This window comes from Branchiostoma floridae, chromosome 2 (genome assembly GCF_000003815.2).
Source record: "Branchiostoma floridae strain S238N-H82 chromosome 2, Bfl_VNyyK, whole genome shotgun sequence".
In the NCBI taxonomy this organism is placed as follows: Eukaryota; Metazoa; Chordata; class Leptocardii; order Amphioxiformes; family Branchiostomatidae; genus Branchiostoma; species Branchiostoma floridae.
The window spans coordinates 9,911,759-9,933,461 of NC_049980.1; the positions used below are offsets into that span (position 1 = coordinate 9,911,759).

General features: G+C 40.1%; 2 protein-coding genes across 8 annotated transcripts; one reads left to right on the forward strand and one right to left on the reverse strand.

The window, feature by feature from the left end:
- Positions 1 to 28: 28 nt before the first annotated feature.
- LOC118432069 lies at positions 29 to 13,652 on the forward strand. 7 transcript variants are annotated; one of them, XM_035843621.1, is made up of 21 exons: positions 29 to 229; positions 977 to 1,175; positions 1,618 to 1,733; positions 2,296 to 2,373; positions 3,425 to 3,513; positions 3,959 to 4,017; positions 4,888 to 5,075; positions 5,384 to 5,478; positions 5,885 to 5,961; positions 6,176 to 6,330; positions 6,609 to 6,702; positions 7,127 to 7,280; positions 7,589 to 7,710; positions 7,992 to 8,146; positions 8,478 to 8,575; positions 9,126 to 9,764; positions 10,244 to 10,345; positions 10,622 to 10,735; positions 10,937 to 11,131; positions 11,271 to 12,127; positions 12,533 to 13,652. In XM_035843621.1, the coding sequence occupies exons 2-21, from the start codon at positions 985 to 987 to the stop codon at positions 12,735 to 12,737; spliced, it is 3,783 nt and encodes a 1,260-aa protein (XP_035699514.1). In that variant the 5' UTR covers positions 29 to 229; positions 977 to 984; the 3' UTR covers positions 12,738 to 13,652. The 7 variants fall into 7 exon arrangements, with proteins under 7 accessions (XP_035699514.1, XP_035699522.1, XP_035699506.1 ...); XM_035843613.1 differs by having other exon boundaries at positions 150 to 229; positions 6,176 to 6,390; XM_035843590.1 differs by having other exon boundaries at positions 177 to 339; positions 6,176 to 6,390; positions 12,533 to 12,737.
- Positions 13,563 to 21,685, reverse strand: LOC118432113 (dolichol kinase-like). The gene is made up of 13 exons (XM_035843640.1): positions 21,498 to 21,685; positions 20,893 to 21,025; positions 19,453 to 19,528; positions 19,121 to 19,212; positions 18,275 to 18,448; positions 17,601 to 17,797; positions 17,251 to 17,330; positions 16,966 to 17,110; positions 16,320 to 16,535; positions 15,639 to 15,801; positions 14,885 to 14,983; positions 14,421 to 14,498; positions 13,563 to 14,176 (listed from the first exon to the last, which is right to left on the reverse strand). The coding sequence occupies exons 2-13, from the start codon at positions 21,023 to 21,025 to the stop codon at positions 14,028 to 14,030; spliced, it is 1,602 nt and encodes a 533-aa protein (XP_035699533.1). The 5' UTR covers positions 21,498 to 21,685; the 3' UTR covers positions 13,563 to 14,027.
- Between the last annotated feature and the right edge of the window lie 18 nt (positions 21,686 to 21,703).

Sequence of the window (21,703 nt, forward strand, 5' to 3'; positions counted from 1 at the left end):
ATATTCTGGCAAGTCAAAAGGCCACAAATAAAAACATCTGTAGGACAAAAATTGTATGCTGTTTATCTCAATCTATAAAGTATTCTTACTATGCCATAAAATAGGTTTTGAAGATGGTTATACCATTTACTATGATCCCTCTCCTGTCGAATAACGGGTTGTCCCGCAAAAGTCTGGCGTGGAATCTCGGTTGTTGAAAGAGAACGCTCGATACCTGACGCCAGCCCAGGTGAGTTGCTGTTGAGCTGCTGTGTGAAAGACCGCAAGACATTAATTTAGACGTTTGTGCGAAGGGAAAGTTGATGTTCACGTCATAAGACGGACTCTGATGCTCCAAAAGTAAATGACCCATGCTTGACCCGGAAACAGACTGGAATTTCATAGAAATGTAAATTTTCAAACTTTGAGTTTGACTTCGGTGAGCGAAAGTTGTCCATGTTGGTCCTCCCAAGGAGCTTTTGTATCTCCTACTTAACGTTAGATTTTCAGCTGCCTAGCACTGCAGATATTGATGACGTTGACGGTTGTTTTATAGAACTAAAGTTGAACTTCTAGGAGACACGGTCATTGTTTTACCCAAGGTCTCCGAGGTCCTTCCTGGCCAAACAAAATTATGGCCAAACCAAGGACCCAATTGACAACTTCATAAAGTTGTCAAAGCATATCATTATCTTTGTCCAACCAAGTAGGTTGAAATTTTAACCTCATTCGTTATAGTGTCAGGTAAATTTAGTCTAGTGTTTAAACCTCATTTATATTGACGCCTGTCACTTCTTGAGCTTATATAAAATACATGTATTGCATTATCATTTTATGTTCTCTTTAACTCTTTGATATGGACAAGAAAGTGTCAATATTATGTCAATATTTAAAACAAAGTCAGAAAATAGCTGGAGCTGAACCGCTGCATGGAGAGCATACTCTCACTCAGTCACAGAAGATTTTATTAATCTGTTGTTGCTTTAATTTGTCCCAGGTTTCAGGATGGAGAAAAGTTTGGTTCCTGATGAGGTGAAGAAATTCATACGTGCAGTACTGCTATCTGAGCAAGGGGGCGTCCCTGTCAGGCGACTTTGTATGGACTACCGGAACCTGATCGGACATGTGCTGGACTGGAGAGGCCTGGGATTTACCAGGCTTGAAGACTTTGTCAAGGCTATGCCGGATGTCTGCAGGTAAAAAATGAAACTGAACAAAACGGATGTTTAAAAAATGTACTTCTTCAATTGCCAGCATATTTTGTGCAATTTTCTGGGCGGTGCAACAATACAAAGTTATCCAGTTGGACCGCACTAGTTTGGGATTTGTAGATTCCGTGTAATTAACATCAGTGTGCAATAATCTGTTTTGCAATTAGCTGGCTTCTACTGTAGTTGTTTACACCACTTTGGTAGCAGAAAAAGAAAAGAAATAGGCCTAACTTGAAATGAAGTTTTATGGCTTCTACTGTATTTGTTTAGCTGGCTTCTACTGTATTTGTTTACACCACTTTGCAAGCAGAAAAAGAAAAGAAATAGACCTAACTTGAAATGAAGTTTTGGTACTCCACAGAATCATAGTTGAACTGTTTCATGAGAATTTTGTCCATATGGAGTTTGTTTGATTGCATGTTACCAGACTGGAAGCCTTTGGACCCGAGAAGGAACTGAGAGTTTACGGGATAGGTGACCCTGACTCTTTCATGTCCAGTTTTGCTATTAAGGCCCAGACTGTCACAGGACCACCTAAAAAAAGTGAGTGAAATATAAAACAGCCTTTCTTTGAAAGAACATTTTTGTCCCCTGTAATCTTGTGATCCCTACAGTTTTCTATGTCATTTCTGTAAATTGTGTGTAATTATTTGCCTGTGTGTGTGTGAGATATGTGCTTCTTGTGACATGTACTTGTTGCAAGGTATTTTCTATGTTTTCTTCTTCAACATTTTCCACTTGCTATTAGCTGTCTTTGATAATACATGTACTATGATGTACTAGTAGATAAAAAGGGATGATTCAATAGCTTTCCTGACCAATTAATATCTTGTTATTCTTTTAAATGCTTCAGCCTTTACACTTTCAAGGCACATAGTCATAGTTTAGTCACATTAAAAGTACAAACATTTATGTATGCCGCATTCTGCTATATTGGACATCAACTTTACATATAAAACCATCTGGTGAACATGATTGATAGTGACCAAGTTATATATAATTGGCATAATTTGTAAACAAGTTTATCTTGACAAATGTGTGACTTATATATAGTTATATTCAATAACTTACTAAGTTAACTATCTTGATGCTGCGTACTGTGTAGCTAGAAACAGGGACAAGAGGAAAGGCCAGAAGTCGTCATCAGCTGAGAAAGGATCTGCCATGGGTAGCACATGTAATGGTAATATTATTCATGTTTCTAAACTGAAACCATCCGTTGTATCTTTATAGGAAGATGTGCAGGGAAAGGCTGATCAATGCTTTAGAGCAGTAAACCAACACAGTTTGCACAGTAAAAAATACTCCTGCTTTTCCTTGATGAAATTTATTAACACCTGGATTTTTCATTATGCTGCAATATTAATGGAGATGTGGAATGTGCTATTATCATTTAAGTTATTTTAACATGTTTTCTACTTTGTTTGGCTTAAGCCTGCTCCCATAACTACATTGTATCATCACATTGACATGTTAGCAGCATAGTGTCCAATAGAACTACGGTACTCTAAATTCTAATACATGTACTGAACAAGGCAGTAGCCAAGCCAATTTGCATGTTTGGCAACAAGTGGTAAACTGTGTACCTGTGCAGTGTACCTTTAAAATCTCAAGCACGGACTACTAGTACTTCACCATCTGCTACAGAATTGAACCGTATTGTCAGCTATCATATTCTATACTTTGATACCAAGTCGGAGAATCAGCTATGGTACAACTGGAAAGTGAGATACCTGTAGTTTCAAATTCAAAAACAAAGATTAATGATCATTGAGGTAAAAAAGAGTGGCAAAATACTATCTATAATTTGGACCTACACAACTGGTACTATTTCAGTACCATCAGTAAATATTCTAATACATGTACTGAACAAGGCAGTAGCCAAGCCAATTTGCATGTTTGGCAACAAGTGGTAAACTGTGTACCTGTGCAGTGTACCTTTAAAATCTCAAGCACGGACTACTAGTACTTCACCATCTGCTACAGAATTGAACCGTATTGTCAGCTATCATATTCTATACTTTGATACCAAGTCGGAGAATCAGCTATGGTACAACTGGAAAGTGAGATACCTGTAGTTTCAAATTCAAAAACAAAGATTAATGATCATTGAGGTAAAAAAGAGTGGCAAAATACTATCTATAATTTGGACCTACACAACTGGTACTATTTCAGTACCATCAGTAAATATCAACCAGTCTTTGGTAATGTTAAATGATTTTGTGATGTTGCAGGTAATGGGGAGAATCCCTATGGCCTCCAGCCGGACCACCTTGGACGGTACAGTGTCTGTATAACCAGGAGGTTTGACCTCTCAGATCAGGTGCTGAACCCATTGTAATCAGCTTGTTGTTCTGTTGTTAATTTCTTAAGGATATTCTGAAGATTGAACTGTGTTGAACAGGAAGTGAATCATGTACCACTCCTACTTATTAATGTTTTTAAAAAGTTGTTTGTAGAAAGTTGGAAGGACACTAGTCCATTGGGCTGCATAGCCAGCTTGAGTTGCATATGCAACAAGAACTTTGCTCCACACAGCATTTTATGAACACGACAGTTGATCTGAATGAGTCAACTTAGTGTGGTTTACAGCTAACATATATCCATATATAAATCAAGTCTCCCATTGGTACATGTATGTACAGATCTGTCTGAATTTAGCAGTTCATGGTAGTAGTTGTACCTGAGGAAAATGGTCTTGTGATATAGTGAGTGTACACCCTTGTCTTGTTCTTGGAGTAATATTTATTGTTTTATTTTCCATGTAGGATATCAAAGGTTTCTTCTCTGCAGCAGGAAAGGTGCAGGATGTCCACCACTCAGAGAAGTATGCATCTGTTATCAATTTATTAGCAGTCCTTACAACTAAAAAGTTACACATTTGATAATTATCATATTTGTTTATGCTGTTACATTACATTAGATTAGTTTAGTTGTAGTAGTGCATAGTTCAACGTCACTGTATACAATGATTGCCATACATTGTACATGTTACAATTGTCGCGCAATAAAGTTTGACTGAAATACATTGTATTCATAATGTTTTTACTTCTTCGTTCTTCTTCTCCTGAAGCCATCTTTAAATGGATTCATCTCAAATTGCAGATACATGTATTGGCCTTTCTAGTTTGATATGCTATAGTATGTATTCCTGATGCATAAGAATGAATCAATTGCTCTTTTGATTGACTTATAAAATGTCTAGTCTATCTGCTAAAAAGTTAGATTGTTAGTTACCAAGTCAATTAGATTTTCCTCTGGTTATTTACAAACAGAATTTTTCCGTGTTACATCCATCTGTCTTTGTATAGCCTGAAACACACTTACCCGGGATTCATACATAGAACACTCCAGCAAGACCTGATCTGATGACTTATCATGAACTACATTAATTTTGTACTTATCTCCATGAGTTCCATCTGTCTGAAGTGTTTTGCCTAGTAGTACCTATTACTACATACTGTAATAACTTAAGAAGCTATAGTTGGGTTGTTCTTATATTTGGTGTACCTCTTAATGGCTTTCTTTAGTACTGCAGCAGAACCTTTCTTTTTTGCATCTTCGGTTATCTGCTAGGGTCTTCATATTATGGTGAAAGCTGATAGACTTTGACAGTGGGCAAAAAGGTTGTACAAGTTTTGGCTCCCTGGCTGTCATTTTTGTCATTTCTACAATGTGTGCTCCTTTCATTTCACAGGATGACCTTTGTTCGGTATAACACTGTGAGAGAAGCTACAGCAGCAGTGGACGGATTACCACCAGTTTTGAAGGGAAGGGACATCAGTGTTCAACCTGCCAAGAACATGATCAGACATGACCATGTCAGAGGTGCTTCAAAGGAAACTGCTGGGAAATTGTTGACACAGAGACCTGCCATTGTCTCAGGTCTTGATTTGTTCTGTTCTGTTGTACATCTTTAGTTTTATTTAGAACATGTTATCACTTTCATGTAAGATACAACAACATTGATAATAGATTTCATCATTTTCTAACAGGACTTTCGCTGGCATTTTTAATCTGCAATTTCAATTTTCAGTTTATCAGCTTAAATGGTTGCAGGTGTTATTACAAACATAATTATTATATACATATTTTGACCATGAATAAAAAATCATAAATTATCATATAGACTTGGACTATGGATAGGAAATGAAAAGATTACATAAGTCACTAGGCGTAAAATCATTTTTTAGGTAAAAGATCTCCAGAGTGTAAAGCGGAAAGCCCCACACAACAATATCCAGTCCACGAGCTTGTAGTGACTCAGCTCACCAGGGATACGACGGAGGTATTATACATTTCTACTTTGTTTGATTGTTATCACTTGTACAATGTGTTTTGTTTGTGCTGATATAACCTTGCTATTGAATACTTTCAGGCATCAATGAATGCTTCATACATGACAAATTGCACACAATGTCTTGCCTTAGATTTAGCAAGAAAAATCAAAGCCCCTACCCCTAAGCTATGTTTAATGATTGTCCAGGATTTTGTTATTGTTATGATCATGTTATAAGTACTATCACAGCATACTAATCTTTGCAGACTGCTTGAAGAATGTGTTCAGACTAACAGTGTTTTATTACCTCACCCCAATAGAGTGAAATAATGTTTTTGTTTATGTAAGTATGTGTGTGTGCGTTTGTGTGTCTGTGCTTCTGACTGTTTGACTGATTTCTTTGTTCTCATTGCAGGAAGAAATCTGGACTTTGTTCGCTCCCTTTGACGTGGCTAATGTCAGAGTTAAGAAACAAGGAGGAGAGGAGTATGGGTAGGTTCAAAACATTCCATTGGTTCCAAGTGCTTACAATTGTTGTAGCAGAATTAAAATGTCAAGCTTACAATTTACAATCGAAAATATTGATGTTTTGCATATTGTGTAAGCTGTGTGAAAACATATAACAAGACTTAAGATGACATTGACAGTTTTCTGTTGTATCATAGACATCTTTCTTTATCACTCAACACTTAACTGCCCCCTTTAGCCATGCCTTCGTTCACTTCACATCAGCCAAGGATGTAGACAAAGCCATACAGACCCTTGACAACTCTGTCCTCAATGGACAACACATAAAGATGAAGCTGTCAAGGAGAGCTCTGGAAGCTCGGGGACTCAGGCTTGGAACTGAACAGCGCACAGGTGTGATTGTATATGAAAACAGTGGAGTAGCTGTAGCACCATGTACAAAAGACAACTCAGGTAACTGTCATTATTCAAGATTTATTTGTGTGATAGCAATGGTTTTCATTGTTATTGTGTGTTTTCTAATAAACATTTTGGAATGTTTTATATCAACATTTGGCATCTTCCCCTTATCTTTAAATCGTTGCAGGTACATTGTACCAATACATGTTTTCAATTCCTTGTTTGATTACTTTGCATAGTTAGACAAGATAGCATGTCAGATCATTTTGCAGATGCTGGTTTGAGGCTGCCAACTCCAGTCCATCCCAAAGGTTCTTCATCTACAGAGCAGTGTAACAAGCAGGGACCCACACCAAAGTTCATGAGGTATGTTCAGGCAACATAATAACAGCTAAAGCTAAACAGATATGGGGAGTGACCGATCACAATTCATGGGTGTGCCCAGCAAAATCACTTCAACATATTGCACTAGGAGACCAACAATAGAATATGTCCCAATGATATGAAAATCATTGAGAAAGAGGGATAAAGTTAAACTGTTATCATTACAGAACCAAGCTACCAGGCTCTGTACAAAAATTTACAATAGACATGCTAGTGTCGTCAAAATGAAAACAGATCTACAGTTGATGTCATCATCAGAAGACAGACAGCAACTGTCCAGGCTATGCAAGATGTACTAGACTATGTATGACTAGCATACTGTTGGGACATAACAACTACATGTACTATGTATCTAATACTAGCTTACATATGTACACATTTCCTAATACCATTTGTTGTATCACAGTTCCAGTACCATGGAACAGATGATGCATGAGTGCAGTGGTGACCAGGGAGTGAACACAGCTCCTACCCCAGCAGCCAGCTACCCAGAGGAACTCAGTGTGATAGTCACAGAGGTGGTGGATGGCTGCCACTTCTGGGGCCAGGTTAATCAGGAGGTTTGTGCAGTGCTTTTAATAGTTGTTGAGAATTAACTAGATACTGCATTACTTCATTTGCATACCGGTAGTTTATATATAGCAGATATTTCAGTGGAAAGTTCTCTCAGACACTGCAGTATTGAAATCACTGTTGTCAAGCTTAGTTGGGCAACCAGAAACTCGGTGATAATTGAAAATAGATCGTGTAAAATCCAATGCAGACCACAATTAACATGTAGCTGTGCATATTAACCGTCCCACCCATGGTGTATAGAGCCTACTATTCTAAGCTGTGCCCTAACTTTGTGCTACCGTACTTATCCCAGGGGAAGAACAACCTGTTAGAACTGCAAGAGCTCCAGAAGGGTCTGAACCAGCTGTGTCCTGCCCCGCCCCTCCCCCCTGGAGACAGGATTGGGGCAGCACCTTTTGAAGGGGATTGGTACAGGTATGGTGCCTCTATACATATAAGCATCCCAGTTCAGGGCATTGTTAGACTTCCTTAGAGTCAGAATATTAGTCTTACTCTTAGGGCTTTGTGCTTTTGACTATCTTGTATTCTGATTACAAACTGCTTTGTACAGTATAGTCTAAAACTTTTTTTCGGAAATGGCCAAAAGTTGATGCACACGCAGATCTCATCCAATTATAATCAGATCAACATGACCTTATGTGCTCATAACACTCAAGTCTTTGTTGTTAAGGACAAACTTCTTTGCCATTGTGTAGAGTGTGGATACAGGAAGAACTCCCAGAAGACCAGCTGCAGATGGTGTTTGTGGACTATGGCAACTCTGCAGTATTACCACGCACAGAGGTTTCACCCCTGCTCATTCCACAGTTTTGGGACCTTCCACCTCAAGCAGTACCCTTTAAACTAGCAGGTTGGTATCTCTGAAGGCATTCAACAATCATAAAGCTTAGTACAATGCTAAACTTTCTTCCAAGTTCACACAAAAGTGCACATAAATCAAATTTTCAACAACCACTGTCGCCTTCTTCACGATCAATACTAATGACCAATCACTTTAGAATGTAAACTTGTCAAACATGCCAGGAAGTACTAGGATTACTACCAACACAGATGAGCTTCCATGATAATCATAAAGCATGTCTTGTGTGCATTTGTATTATATATTGTTTCAAACCTCAGAGTGTTCATTTCTTGGTTCATTTGTTGTCCTGGATTTTAAATCCTTGAATTTTCATCTACAGGACTGAGCTCTGCCACAAGCAATGGACATGACAAGCTGAAGGAGATACTGAGCTGGCAAGTGGTCTCAGTGAAGCAAAGTCAGTCCAGAACATGCGAGGTGGGTTCATCGGGATACAACGGTGTATCTTGGTATAAATTCACGAAACTAAAGGCATTGTAGTAATAGTCTTGAAATAATTGTAGCCATTTTTTTTTCAGTTTTGGTAGTAACGCTAGTTCACCTTTAACCATTGTGTAACCTATATCCGTTGCTTTTAAAAACGTGGTATTTGGGGATATCATGTCAACGGACGTTGGTTTAAAATTGCAATATTTTCACTACATTGCAGCTTAAAACTACCACCTGTCGACTTGATGTGCCTAAGTGCACTGTTCTGAAAAACAACGGATATAGGTTACCCTGCGGATAAAAGGGAACCAGTGTTACCTCTTTACTTTGATGTCATGACAATGTGTGTGTGTGTTAACTTTTTGTTTCCTCTGAGAAAACCTCCATTTCACTCTTTAATCCCTGCCAAAATAAATAGATTTACAGCACCTTATAATTTGGCTTCATTGCAAACAGGAAAAATGACATATTGCGATGAAATTAACTCTCGATTCTTTAATACATATGTATATATAACAGTATATTGTTACTTCAACAGCCCCATATTCTAGAAGTGGAGGTTTACATTCCAGATGCCACAGACTCTACATCAGTCAACTCCATGATGAAAAGGGAGACATGTGAAGAGGGTCATTCATTCCCAGAGAAGACTAATAAAGGTGTCACACAAGAAGAACCAAATTGCCACCCCAACATCAGCACGTCTGTGCCAACAGTAGAAGACAGAACAAGGGAGCACAGTATTTCTAGACAAAGAGCTGAGAAAGCCACTACAGGTAAAACAGGAGGTATAGGAGATATTTTCTCTAACAGCACAACTCTAAATCAAGAAAGAAAGCATTCCTCAGAACAGAAAGAAGCTGGCAGAAAGTTTGACAACGAGACATTCCAGCAGAGAAGTGGTGAAAGGAGTCACCAGAAGTTTCAGTCACCTTTCCTGAGTGAAAAGGAAGAAGCAGTGTTGAGGAGGATAAGTGAAGGTAACCAGAGAGTGTACCACACAGAGATGGGAAGAAGACACCAGGAGACACCAGTAGGGCAGCAGCAAAGGTTGATTGGAGGACAGCATAGTACAGTTCAACATCAGCAAGGACTGCTGGGTACACCGATCAACAAATATGCCCCTCAGCTTCTGTTTAAAGGGAAAAGGTTTGCCCTCCTGGCAAAGGTTTCTGAGGTACGCTTCTTCCAACTTACAAGAATGATGGACACAAGCATTAGTGTTTCTTACTATATTGTAACAAGACTTAGAGTGGCCTTTGAAGTACATGTACTTAGAATCTACTAGGTTCATGCACTAAAGAAAGCTCTGAACTTAGCCTACATCAAATTTTCATATCATTGTAATAATATACACGTAGTCTTTCTTTAGGGCTTCACATCTCCTACTCTTCAAAACACAGTAATTTTTTTTTTTTTACTCAATGGTCACCACGTAACAAGGCCTGAAGGCCACTCAAGGTTACGGGTTACATGATTGGAACTGTAACAGCAACTCTTCGCCCTAGGTCAGAAACATCATGATTGAGACCAGCCCAATTGCTCACTATGAGTGAGGACTAACTGACCCAATAGGCAAAGCAGGGGTTACGAGGGCTGTGAGTAATGTTCCCAATGTGTGTATTGCTGTTCATGACAGTTGTGTGTGTTTTCTAGGTGGTGACACCAGACCGGTTCTACATCCAGTCTGCAGACAGCCCCCTGCTGAACAAGGTGTCTCAGAGTCTCCAGGAGGCAGCTAATAAAAGGACAGCACAGGTAGGGAGGAATGTCAGATTGGTTTATACTGGCATCAGTTTGTAGTTGTTCCTGTCTAGAAGTCTGGACCTTGGGATCTATTGAAATGGCCCATTGGATTTGATACTGTTCAAATTGACAGAATTTATATGAGAGATCTTTCAAATTGATCTCGTCAGTGTCTTTTGGTCATCTTTATTAAAGAAGTTCTTATAGTATGCTACCTTCAGGCATTTTTCCAGTATACTTGTCTTTATGTTGAGCTTTTATATTTTTGTTATATCTTTTTACAATTAGGAGTTGTCAGATTTGAGGACCCTGTGTTACGAGACTGGTCAGGTGATGTGCACTTACAGTGAGAAACACCACATGTGGAGGAGGGTGCGCATCGACGGTATTCTGCCAGATATGGTGAGTCTTAACTATACTGTAAAGGAATAGTAACAGTAACAGTATAGTCTTAACTATACTGTGTGATTTTGCATAGTCAGAATTCATTTGTGAAAAAGAGATTATTTTTGAAAGTAGTGAGAAAATTCAATTGTAATGTAAGATTGACGAAAACGTTTAATATTCAGATATGCTTTTAGAAACCTTGATGTCTCTCCTCAGATTAATGTGCAGCATGTGGACTATGGAACCATGGAGCTGACTCAGCTGCACAACCTGTTCCCCCTCCCACCTGACATACTGTCCGTCCCCATACTGGCCAGACCAGCGTGCCTTGCCAATACTGCCCCCCTCCCCAAGGATGGCCACTGGACAGAGGGAGCCAACGCCTTCCTCAAGGGGCTCACAGCCAACAAGGTCAGGAAAGATGTCTCAAACTTACATCTGGAAAAGAGTTCGTCTTAAATCTATATGCATTCATTTATTAGACTTAAGGGAAATGTAACAGTTTCATTCAGTTCTGCTTCCCCCCCCCCCCCCCCCCCAACTTCTCTAGGTCCTGTTTGCAGAGGTAACTGGAGAACAGGCAGGGGACAAGCTGGTGGTCACACTGTGGAGCTCCATGGACAAAAAAAACAACCTCTCCCAACAGCTCATGGATCAAAACTATGCGATCTACAGTCAGCCACTTCCTGTCACACAGATGCCTTCACAGAACCCAAGCTTTACCCAGGGGAAACCACTACCAGTACTTCTGCCTACTCCCCAGCCTCCGCAAATCAGCAACCAGCCCTTCTTTGATCAACAACCACACTTACCCATCCCACAATATCCACTGTTTACCCCTCATGTCCCTTACCAACATCCTAGGCCAAAACACAGGATGAAGGTGGGGGAAAGGTTCTCACTACTGGGCAATCAGAAGACACCGGCCCCATCGTTGGGAGGAGAAGGTGCCTTTAAGATAATTGTGAGAGCAGAAGAAGGGAAGGAAAGAACCACAAGTAGAGGAGAGAAGATTGAGCCTCCTACAGGTCAGTCCTCAGACAGTGCTCAGGGAAGATATGTCAAGGACCACAATTACGGAGCAACAGACATGAATGGAAACAAGGGCCCCAGTTTTGCAACAGTGCAGCCCAGTAAGCTTGTTTCACACAATGTCAGAAGCACTGGAAAACAATACCATCCTGGCAACAGCAATAGAGCAAGCAGGAACAGTGGGAACAAGTTTGGAAAAGGTGGCAGTCCCCTATCTCTTGGTGCACAGAGAAACATCCTGCACCAAATAGTCGGTGATGTACAGGAGACAAGCAACAAGTCTCAGCCAAACTGTGAGTCTGGACAAGCAAACAAAGTGGAAAAGGAAAGGAGAGACTCTGGTGCCAGCAATATATCAACTGAGCTGGAAAACAGGTTGGTGTTCAAATGAAAAAAAAGTATTTCTTCCTTGATAGGGGTGGGTACCTGACTACCGGTACAGAAAATTCAGGTCCAGGTCCAGGCTGTTTTAGACCAAGTTTGACTGTGGAGACTTGGTAAAAATGACTATAAACTCTTGGACCTTGTTAGCCCCCAAACACTAGAACGCCTGTCGGTTTAATCTGTCCATTATCTAATCAGTCCAAAGTCTGATGCACTGATTTTTTTCAGGTTGGGTTTTTCTGGACCGGTCCAAGAAGAAAAAAAAAACATTTTGTACCGGTACCCAACCCTATTCCTAAATTAGACTCTATTTAGAGTCAACATGTGTAGCATGTTCATTTGGTAACATCAATGTGGCACCATCACAATAAGATTGCTGAATGTTTGTTTGCACAGATTGCAGCAGCTTGTTCAGGTAGACACAGGCGAGGGGAGAGAAAATGCAGAAAACTGCACACCAACTAGTGAGGGTCTACCTACAAACCAGCACCAGAAGGGTCTGCTCGAGAGCGAGTTCAAGGGATGTTTGCCGACCACCAGTGGAATGTCAGCAGTTGACATCCTAACCTCCCAGCTTATTGAACTGCACACAGAGGAGTAGTAACATGTTTTTTTTTGTAGTTAAATTTGTACTTGCAGTCTAACTAGAATTGATTGTAATAGAAATTTGACCAAGGGTATCTAGAGATGTGTACTATGCAAGCTAACCATCTAACAGTGCTTAGAGATCTAGAGCACCCCAGGTTCAGTTTAAAGATTGTCCAAGAGATAGACCTTTGATTTTTTGTGCTGAAATTTTTGTGAAGCTATTTGATTGACGCACACTCAATCTGTAATCATCCTGCTTGATAACAAAGGTAATTGTTAAATTGGTAGCTGTCAATTGAAGATAAATTGTGTGAAACTTTGTCAGGAAAAGGATGGTGCTGAAATGCAAGTTACTGCCTGATCATTGTTCTGTTCGAATTTATGTCAGCAATATGTTGGAAGATGTTTTGTAGCAGTTCTTGTACGAATGAGACTTCTCTTTCTATGCCATTGTTTTATGATATTACATGTACTAGCCTTTGCACTTCAGCAGATTTCTAGTGGTGACCTTGAAGTGAAGCTCCAAATATGTTTGTACATCTTACATGTACGATGATCCCTTGTTTATGTTTATTATTTATTCAAGAATAGCCCATTGTTATAGAACTAGCACCCTTAGCTTACAGACAGTATGCTTTGACAGTTGCCACCAAATGGTATCAAAACCAGTGAAAAAATTAGCTGTTTGTATTTTTTTCTTTGTCAAGGAACCCACTTAGTTTGGTTTATAATGGTGGTTGTGGCACAAGATTCTATATCTATTATACTAACAGTTGTTAAATTTGTTATTTTGTCCTGTACATTCCATGAACAGAAAGAAAACCAGTAGTTATAGATGTATTATTTATTCACACAGACATTAGTTTAGTAGTTGTTCTATGATGCTGAGTACTTAACTTTGCAAATATAACCAAGCTGTTACAAAATACATCAGATATTTGTCTTTTTTAGCCTCTTATTATTTGGACAAAATACTAAATGATATCGAGTCTCTAGACTAGTGTATAATCACAATTATGTTCATCACCAACTGCAATTACAACTTAAAGATTTCATTTCCCAGATTGAAGTCTACTGTGACTAATTAGAATTGCTTTTCATGAATAATGATTTCAATTGAAAAATACATTTGTATAAAATAAAGTTTTCTTTAAATCCCTTCAAGATTTTTCCATAGCCATTTACAAATCTAAATTGAAACATGACTTGCAGAAATCATTGAATTAAAACAGATAATTACACATGCTGCAAACATGATAACTCTATCCCTGAGTATGAGAGTATCCCAGTGTGCTGTGTTGGATCATGATGAAAGCCCACTGCTGAAGAGTGCATACATGTAGAGAGGGGTCACAATGTTGTCCACCTGGGAGGTGAAGGCTTCCAGTAATGACGTCAGACACACGGCTGTCACTATGGGGATCAAGTTGGCTGTGAACCCTGGCTGGATCCCTACAAACAAATAAAGCATAATTTGAAAAAGATGCCTGAATACATGTACAATGTACATGTAGGTCAAATTGTATAGTTACTGTTCTACCATGATATAAGAATCTTTTAGCCTGAAAACGTAAGATCCCAAAGTTTAACACAGGCATATTTTCTGCATAAAAAGTTTTTATATGTCACTTTGACACAATCATGTTGGCATTGGCCATGAGATACACAGTAATCACATACAAACTTCTCCACTCACCAAGTAAACTCAGTGTGCAACAGGCTGCCAATTGTGCTACCACAGCAGCCAGGGTGCCCTCTACTGTTTTCTTTGTACCTGTAAGAAAAAAAAGAGCTTCAATATTACAGTTACAGCAGTCTCTACATCAGGTATACAACCTTTTCTCTAAATGTATGCATAGGAAAAAAATGTATTTCTAAAAATCACTAGATGATTACACAGTGATTTAGAAATTCTGATATGGTGAAGGATGTAGATATCCAGCATACATTTTATACTGAATAACAAAGCATGACTATACATGTATGCAAGTTTTGACCCTTTAAATCACAATACCAGCTATATCCTTGTTGAAATCTTGGCAAATCATCAGAAATTACTCTAAATGCAGAAAAAAAATTGTAGTGTGATGCCAAACCTTGAAGTTACTCATATGCACACTTGTAAACATTACAGTAAAGTATATCTAATGATCACAATACCTGGCCATCTGTGTCTGCCCAGCTTTGATCCAATGACAGAGGCAGCAGTGTCCCCAACTCCCAAGGAGATGACACCACTGTACATCGCCAGCTCTGTACCTAGAACAATAACTTTGCTTTACAATATCGGGGTACGGATACTACTGGCATTACGGACAAACGGTACTAACGCTACTGGGGGTACAGACACTACTGCTGGTACAGACACTACTGCGGGTAGGAACACTACTGGTGGTATGGACACTACTGGGGCTACGGACACTACTGGGGCTACGGACACTACTGGGGCTACGGATCTAACGAAGGTAAGTCTCAACCTAACGCATGCCACAATGCTGATGTTGGGGGTGGCTAAATAATCACGTTTCCTAGCTGCCCTTTTCCGTTCAAGGGCAGTTTGATAGTCTGGTATCAAGACCTACTATTAGATAGCTGTCAAATCTCTGCAAATTTATCATAGCTGCAGAATCATGTCTTCCTGCAAAAATATTTCCATTAGAGGATGTGGAGATTTGGCAGCTATAAAGTTTAATACATGTGTAGTGTGTAGGTTTGGATAACTGGGTAGCAGTTTGATACAGGAAAGGGCAACTGCAACAAGGTGAACCATCTATCTTCTCCAAACATCTAGCCTTGTACATTGAGAAAGTGTGATGAGGTAAATCTGAACCATACTAAGAGAATGTCTTGTTATGTTTTTTATGCAAACATCTTACTTAAGCAACAGCTCAACCTACTCTATCTATTAGATTACCTATTGTGTATGCAGAAGGGTACAGCCATAGAGGCAGGGAACAGCCCAGCAGAAGGTAGATGTGGGTGAGGATGGCCACTCCTCTGTCCTTCTCATCAACAAACACACGCAGGGATGTGTGTAAGGATTCACCAAAGGGTTGGATTCTGTACATCCGCACATACTGTGGAACACAAACAACAGGCATTGATCACACCCATAACAAGATTGAAGTAATTCAAAGAGCAGAGCCACAAAAACAAGTTTTCCACTCTCAAAATAGAAGACTATAGTATACATGTAGGTTATTCTGAACTCAAAGATATGACTACTACTTAAGGTAAATATATGCATGTTCAACTTGTGACAACTAGTTTTCAGGGCACATGGTAAGTCACTGATTGTCAGTTGTTATTCCATAAAGTCAGCTGTTTACCAGTTGTTTATACATGTACCTGGAGGCAGGATAAGCTGATCTGCTACAAAGCATCTTGTTCACACTTAATGATGACACATACACATGTATATGAGTCTTCTTTGCTTTTGGCTATGGAAATAAGATCTTTCAAACATAGCCTGGGTGCCATCCTCCAAAGTAACCATTGTCTCAATATTTTCCCTTGCTATCTGTGGTTAGCAAGTGAAGATTGAGCCAGCAGTTATTACAGAGAATGGCACCCAGGCTATCTAAAACATGCTTACTTCCAGCAGAATAAAGGCTCCCAAAGCTGCTACAGATCCTATGTACAGCAGCTGGGGATTCCGCATCAGTCCAGGTAAGAAAACTGCTATGGCGATCAGATGGAAATACTTCCTCACAATGGTGGAACCTGCACCTGCAGGGTTGGTCCTGTTCTGCCTGGCAACTGTTGCTATGGCAACCAATGTCATCACACTCCAGTAGCCAATCAGAGAGATCTAGAAAAGAGATGACCAGAAGAGCTGGAACTTTGAAGTACACCTTTTTTTATCAAAAGGGAACATTGATTTTAGAAAAAGCACATTGTACATTGACCGATTGCATTCAGTAGGTCGTGAGTTTGATCCTCGGCCGAGTCATACCAAAGACTTTAAAAATGGTACATGCTGCTCTCTCTGCTTAGCACTAAGCATTCAGGAAAGAATATGGAAGTTAAACACACACCACTACCAGTGGACTTAAGACTCCTACTGTAGTGATTGCACAAAGTTGTGTGGCTCAGGGCTACTGATATGGAGATGGGTGCCGCCCTATGTGCCATCAAGCACAGGAAGGACTTTGACATTGTTCATGTACAAGTAACTGATAGAGAACAGGCAGAGATGGTCTTGGGTTAAGCTTCTTGAAACAGCCTTCAGCTATACTTACACTGCTGTCACAAGCCAGTATGAAGCCCATGAGCCACAGGATCGGGATCCTTCCCAGAAGCCACCACAGGTGGGGGACACAGATGAGCACCACCACACTAAGTACCAGGATGTAGAATCTCAAGGAGTCTTTCCAGGATGCTGTGCTGGGATGGAAAGTAACAGTCAGTATTTTGTTTAAATCATTCCATGGCAGAGTAAACTACTAGATTTTCAAGTGATCCATCATCTTTAAGAATGAAGATAAGGTAAATGATACGTGTATGCATGTATGCAATTTTTCTACCTCTGTTTTCCTGTCTTGTCGTTTGTCACAAACATAAGCGCCGACGCTACTCCAATGATTGCCAGGCCAAGCGCAACTGACTGAAATGAAAAATTGCATTTTCATAATGATAAAGCACTGAACAAACTTTACATTTGAAATTTATTTGGTTTGATATTGTAAAGGTTAAAACTGCATAGGTTTTGTGAACAATTCATCTACTATACACAAATCAAAATACACAACCTTGGCTTCACTATTCAGTAGTATATGAGGGTTGAATTTGTTAGGAGGCAACCTGAACAGTGAACACTGGTCATTTGCATTGCAATATCGATCTATAGACATCCTCAAAAAGAAAGTCCTTCTACCTGTAAAAGCTCATACTCCAAACTTCTGTTCCTATAGAAAACATTCTGACAGCTGTCAATCATCAGCAAGGCCACCCCCTCGGAGGCAATCATAGCCTCTCCCAAGGAGAGGCTGCTGGGAAGGCTGGTCAGCAGGCCATGGAGGACACAGAGACAGAAGACCACACCCAGAATCCCTATGGTAAAATTCCCTATACCTATGGTGGCAGAGGGGTTTTGTAGTTAGTACACATTCATGGTGAAATGGAGCTCACAATTTATCTTTTTTTTCATCCGAATTATTCTTTTTCCAGTAGCTAGCAGTGCAATGTGACAATTGCCCATGCTTTAGGCCATTACATTGGGTCCCCCTGTTCTTCAAGCAGAGGTTCTGGTCAGGTGGATTAAGTAGTGGCCAGGATTTCTTACTGCCACATTGCTTACAAAGCTGCAAGAATTCCAGCCACTACTACAAGTATTCCCACAAATGAAACTTCTGCTTGTACAATAGGTCACCCCTAATCTTCTCGAGAAGGGCGTTGGGTTATTTTATTTTCAGAAGTTCTGATGTCTGAGGCTGGAGCTCCCACATACAGGGGCTGCCAGCTTTATGTCACATGTACACAAACCAGCTCAGCAATAACATTAACATCATCTAAAAGTACTGAAAGCTCAGTTTAAGTCCAGTACTGTACCTAGTGGTAGATCCTGTAAAAGCAGGATGAGGAAGACAGAGATAGTGGTGGCTATGGTGCCCATGGTCCTGATGCTGGGTCTGTCTGGATGCAGGTCTGACTTACTGAGCCATACCAAACACACGGCAGCATGGCTCATACACAGGCTGTAGGCACAGAACATCCCACTCACTCCTGTAACAACATGGGGAGAGACTTAGTCTGTATCACTACACACACCATACTAAACACACGGCAGCATGGCTCATACACGGGCTGTAGGCACAGAATATCACACTCACTCCTGTAACAACACGGGGAGAGACTTAGTCTGTATCACTGCACACACCATACTAAACACACGGCAGCATGGCTCATACACGGGCTGTAGGCACAGAATATCACACTCACTCCTGTAACAACACGGGGAGAGACTTAGTCTGTATCACTGCACACACCATACTAAACACACCGCAGCATGGCTCATACACGGGCTGTAGGCACAGAATATCACACTCACTCCTGTAACAACACGGGGAGAGACTTAGTCTGTATCACTGCACACACCATACTAAACACACCGCAGCATGGCTCATACACATGTAGCTGTAGGCACAGAATATCACACTCACTCCTGTAACAACATGGGGAGAGAGTTTGTCTAAGTCACTGCAAGAAGTTAATGTTTGATAAGAAAAGGCAGAGACAATTTCTTGGCTCCAGAAGCTTCTTGATGATCTTCTTATTATAAAACCAAAGGTTGCACAAATCCAACTCATGTTGTTACAGTCACAAATGTAAAGGAGTCCTTACAAAGGGCCACTATCTAATGTTAATCTGGCAGCACTCAGTACCAGATGTGCTTACCATATTCTTTGGCATTTCCATGGAGATTATTGGCCACGAGGACCATGGGGATGAGAATGCTTCCTGTAACCAGCCCACTACCAGCTCCAGGTCTTACAAAAAGGGAAGGAGAAAATATTTCAACATGTGTTATTGAGCTCTAAACTAAAATTGCATATCAGTAATGTTTAGGCTAGATTACTAAATATGTGAATTGCACAACAGAAAATTGAAACTATGAGTATGAGTTTTGCCGGGACTATCTCACTCAGTTATTTTCATCATCATACCTATAGTCAACTTTTAATGAAATAAAATGCTTCCCATCAGCCCCTCCCTATTACCATCCTTACCTGAGGTTCCAGCCAAGTGTTTGATCAACAGAACATTTGGGCCATGTTGACTGCAATGAAAATGCTCCAATAAACACTGCAATGAAAAGGAAATAATTATTCTCATTACTAGTGCAGAACATACTGCCTCAATGTTTTCTGTGAAATATCCCTGAAAACGACAGCATAGGTGACATTCTAGCTCCCTTACTCTTCTCTTGGCATGGAAGCCATGGAAAACTTGACGGTCTGCCTAAACACCACAAACAACCACAAACGACTCTAATATGCAGTGTATATGGTGTAACAACCTTGTGTGACGCACTGGAGACCATGTTTAATATGCATTTATGAATTTAAAAAACGCAGCAACTCCTACTTATTCACCAGTTATTTCGAGTTAGTCCGCTGGTTTCAAGATCGAAGCAATTCTTGGCCTCCATGTTGGATCGCCCATGCTAGGAGTCTGCATGGGGAAGTTCTCGCTACCTTCCTCTGCGCCATAGACGACAGAGCAATAAAAATATGGAAGCTGTTGGTTCATAGATTATAGCATACTGCAATTCTATCAAAGTTGAACTTATAAAACTTGTATACTAAGTGTTTTTCAGCCTCAAATTCAAGCAAGCTCAATCCAAAAATATGGTAGCCAAGAATTGCTTTAATCTCCAATTTGGACTAACTCGAAATAACTGGTGAACACGTAGGACTTGCTGCATTTTTTAAATTCATAATTGTATAAACAATGTCTCCAGAGCGTCACACAAGGTCCACAAGACCCATATATACTGCATATTAGAGTTGTTTGTGGTCGTTTGTGGTGTTCAGGCAGACCCAAACTTAAACTAAAGTAAATTCAATACCACCCTGGCTGTAAAAAAAGTTAGGTACAGATGTATATGTAAATACTGTTATTAGAAATCTCAGTGCAACACAACTTAAAGGAGGGTTAGGACCACCCTTATACTGTAATGCTGTCATGTTTTCTATGATACCATTCAGACACAGTAATGGACGGGTTTCAATTTGATACCAGTGTGCAGGGTTGTAGCCAGCCTGAAATCCTTTTCAGTCCCCTTGATTTTGAATGGGAATCCTATCGAGCACCGAGGGCATGGCGTGACGTTGCTCGTCATTTCTAGGGGGTCTGGGTCCCAGAAAATTTTTGAATCAAGACCTTCTGAAACACTATTTCCTGCATTTTGAGGTGCAAATTTTGCTTGTAGACTAAGGCATCTGTTTTGGTGAAGAAGAACACATGGGTTTCAGTTTTTTTATACCTTTACATATCAATTTTTGTCTGTCCCAGGGGACGGAATGGGGAAAACTTTTTTCAGTCCCCAGCTGCAAAATTCCTTCAAAGGACTGAAGGACAGGTGCTGGCTACAACCCTGCCAGTGTGTAATGTCAGTGAGCAAAGTAATTACCACAGCATAACATATCAGATGAGTCTTAATTTACCTATGATAGTAGGCAGGATGAGGTTGGGAGCCATGTTGTAAGCTGTCCACATCACACCTGTGAAGATGACCACACCCTCCCAAACCTCTGCTCCAGGTGTGGCACCTGCTGGGGTGGGCATCTCAGCTGCCATCTGACATGGCTGGTAAGAACAATCAGGCTGAAATAAAAGTTGACGACAAACTTGACTGTAAGGCTACGGTATTTCAAGATCTGTCCTGGAAATGAGACTTATAAACATTGGATTATCTTGAGTAGAATTTCGTAGGTAAAAGTTGGCATGCATAGGTTGATAGGATGTTCCTGTCAATAATTAAAGAATTTTGGCACTCTCAAGTTAAAGCCATCCAATAAAAATCGTTCCTGTCAATAGATGTTTGGGGCACTGTTGACAAGAAATCTTTGCATCATTGACCAAATGTTCTTGTTAATAAGATGTCTTTGTACTATTGATGTTCCTGTCATTAAGAACTCTGTAATGGCATTATTGACAAGATATTATCGTCAAATTAACGTTAACGTTATAAATAGTCACACCGAACAAAGTTTGTCGTCTGCTAAACATTATGTGAGGTCTAGTCGAATCGAGCTCTAACGCTAAATACCTTTGAACACAACGTAGACTTGGGATAAGGAACAGACTCTGCACCAAAAGACTCCACAGTACAGGACTGATACTTCGTGCAAGCAACGATGGTGAAGAAAACTTCCTTTATGGTGACAAATTTCGTAATGTTGCGATCACGCCAGCGATCAGCTGATATGGACCGGCCCAGTTTACAGCTGTCGTAAATCAGAGGTATGAAGGGAA

Excerpts from the sequence above, each read along its gene's own strand:
- LOC118432069 (XM_035843613.1), top strand. The coding sequence starts at position 985 with ATGGAGAAAAGTTTGGTTCCTGATGAGGTGAAGAAATTCATACGTGCA. Across the intron at positions 5,479-5,884 it reads TCACCAGGGATACGACGGAG|GAAGAAATCTGGACTTTGTT; the intron begins GTATTATACATT and ends TTCTCATTGCAG. Across the intron at positions 9,765-10,243 it reads TCCTGGCAAAGGTTTCTGAG|GTGGTGACACCAGACCGGTT; the intron begins GTACGCTTCTTC and ends TGTGTTTTCTAG.
- LOC118432113 (XM_035843640.1), bottom strand. The coding sequence starts at position 21,025 with ATGGCAGCTGAGATGCCCACCCCAGCAGGTGCCACACCTGGAGCAGAG. Across the intron at positions 17,798-18,274 it reads TTTACAGGATCTACCACTAG|GTATAGGGAATTTTACCATA; the intron begins GTACAGTACTGG and ends CTGCCACCATAG. Across the intron at positions 17,331-17,600 it reads TGGAGTATGAGCTTTTACAG|TCAGTTGCGCTTGGCCTGGC; the intron begins GTAGAAGGACTT and ends TTTTCATTTCAG.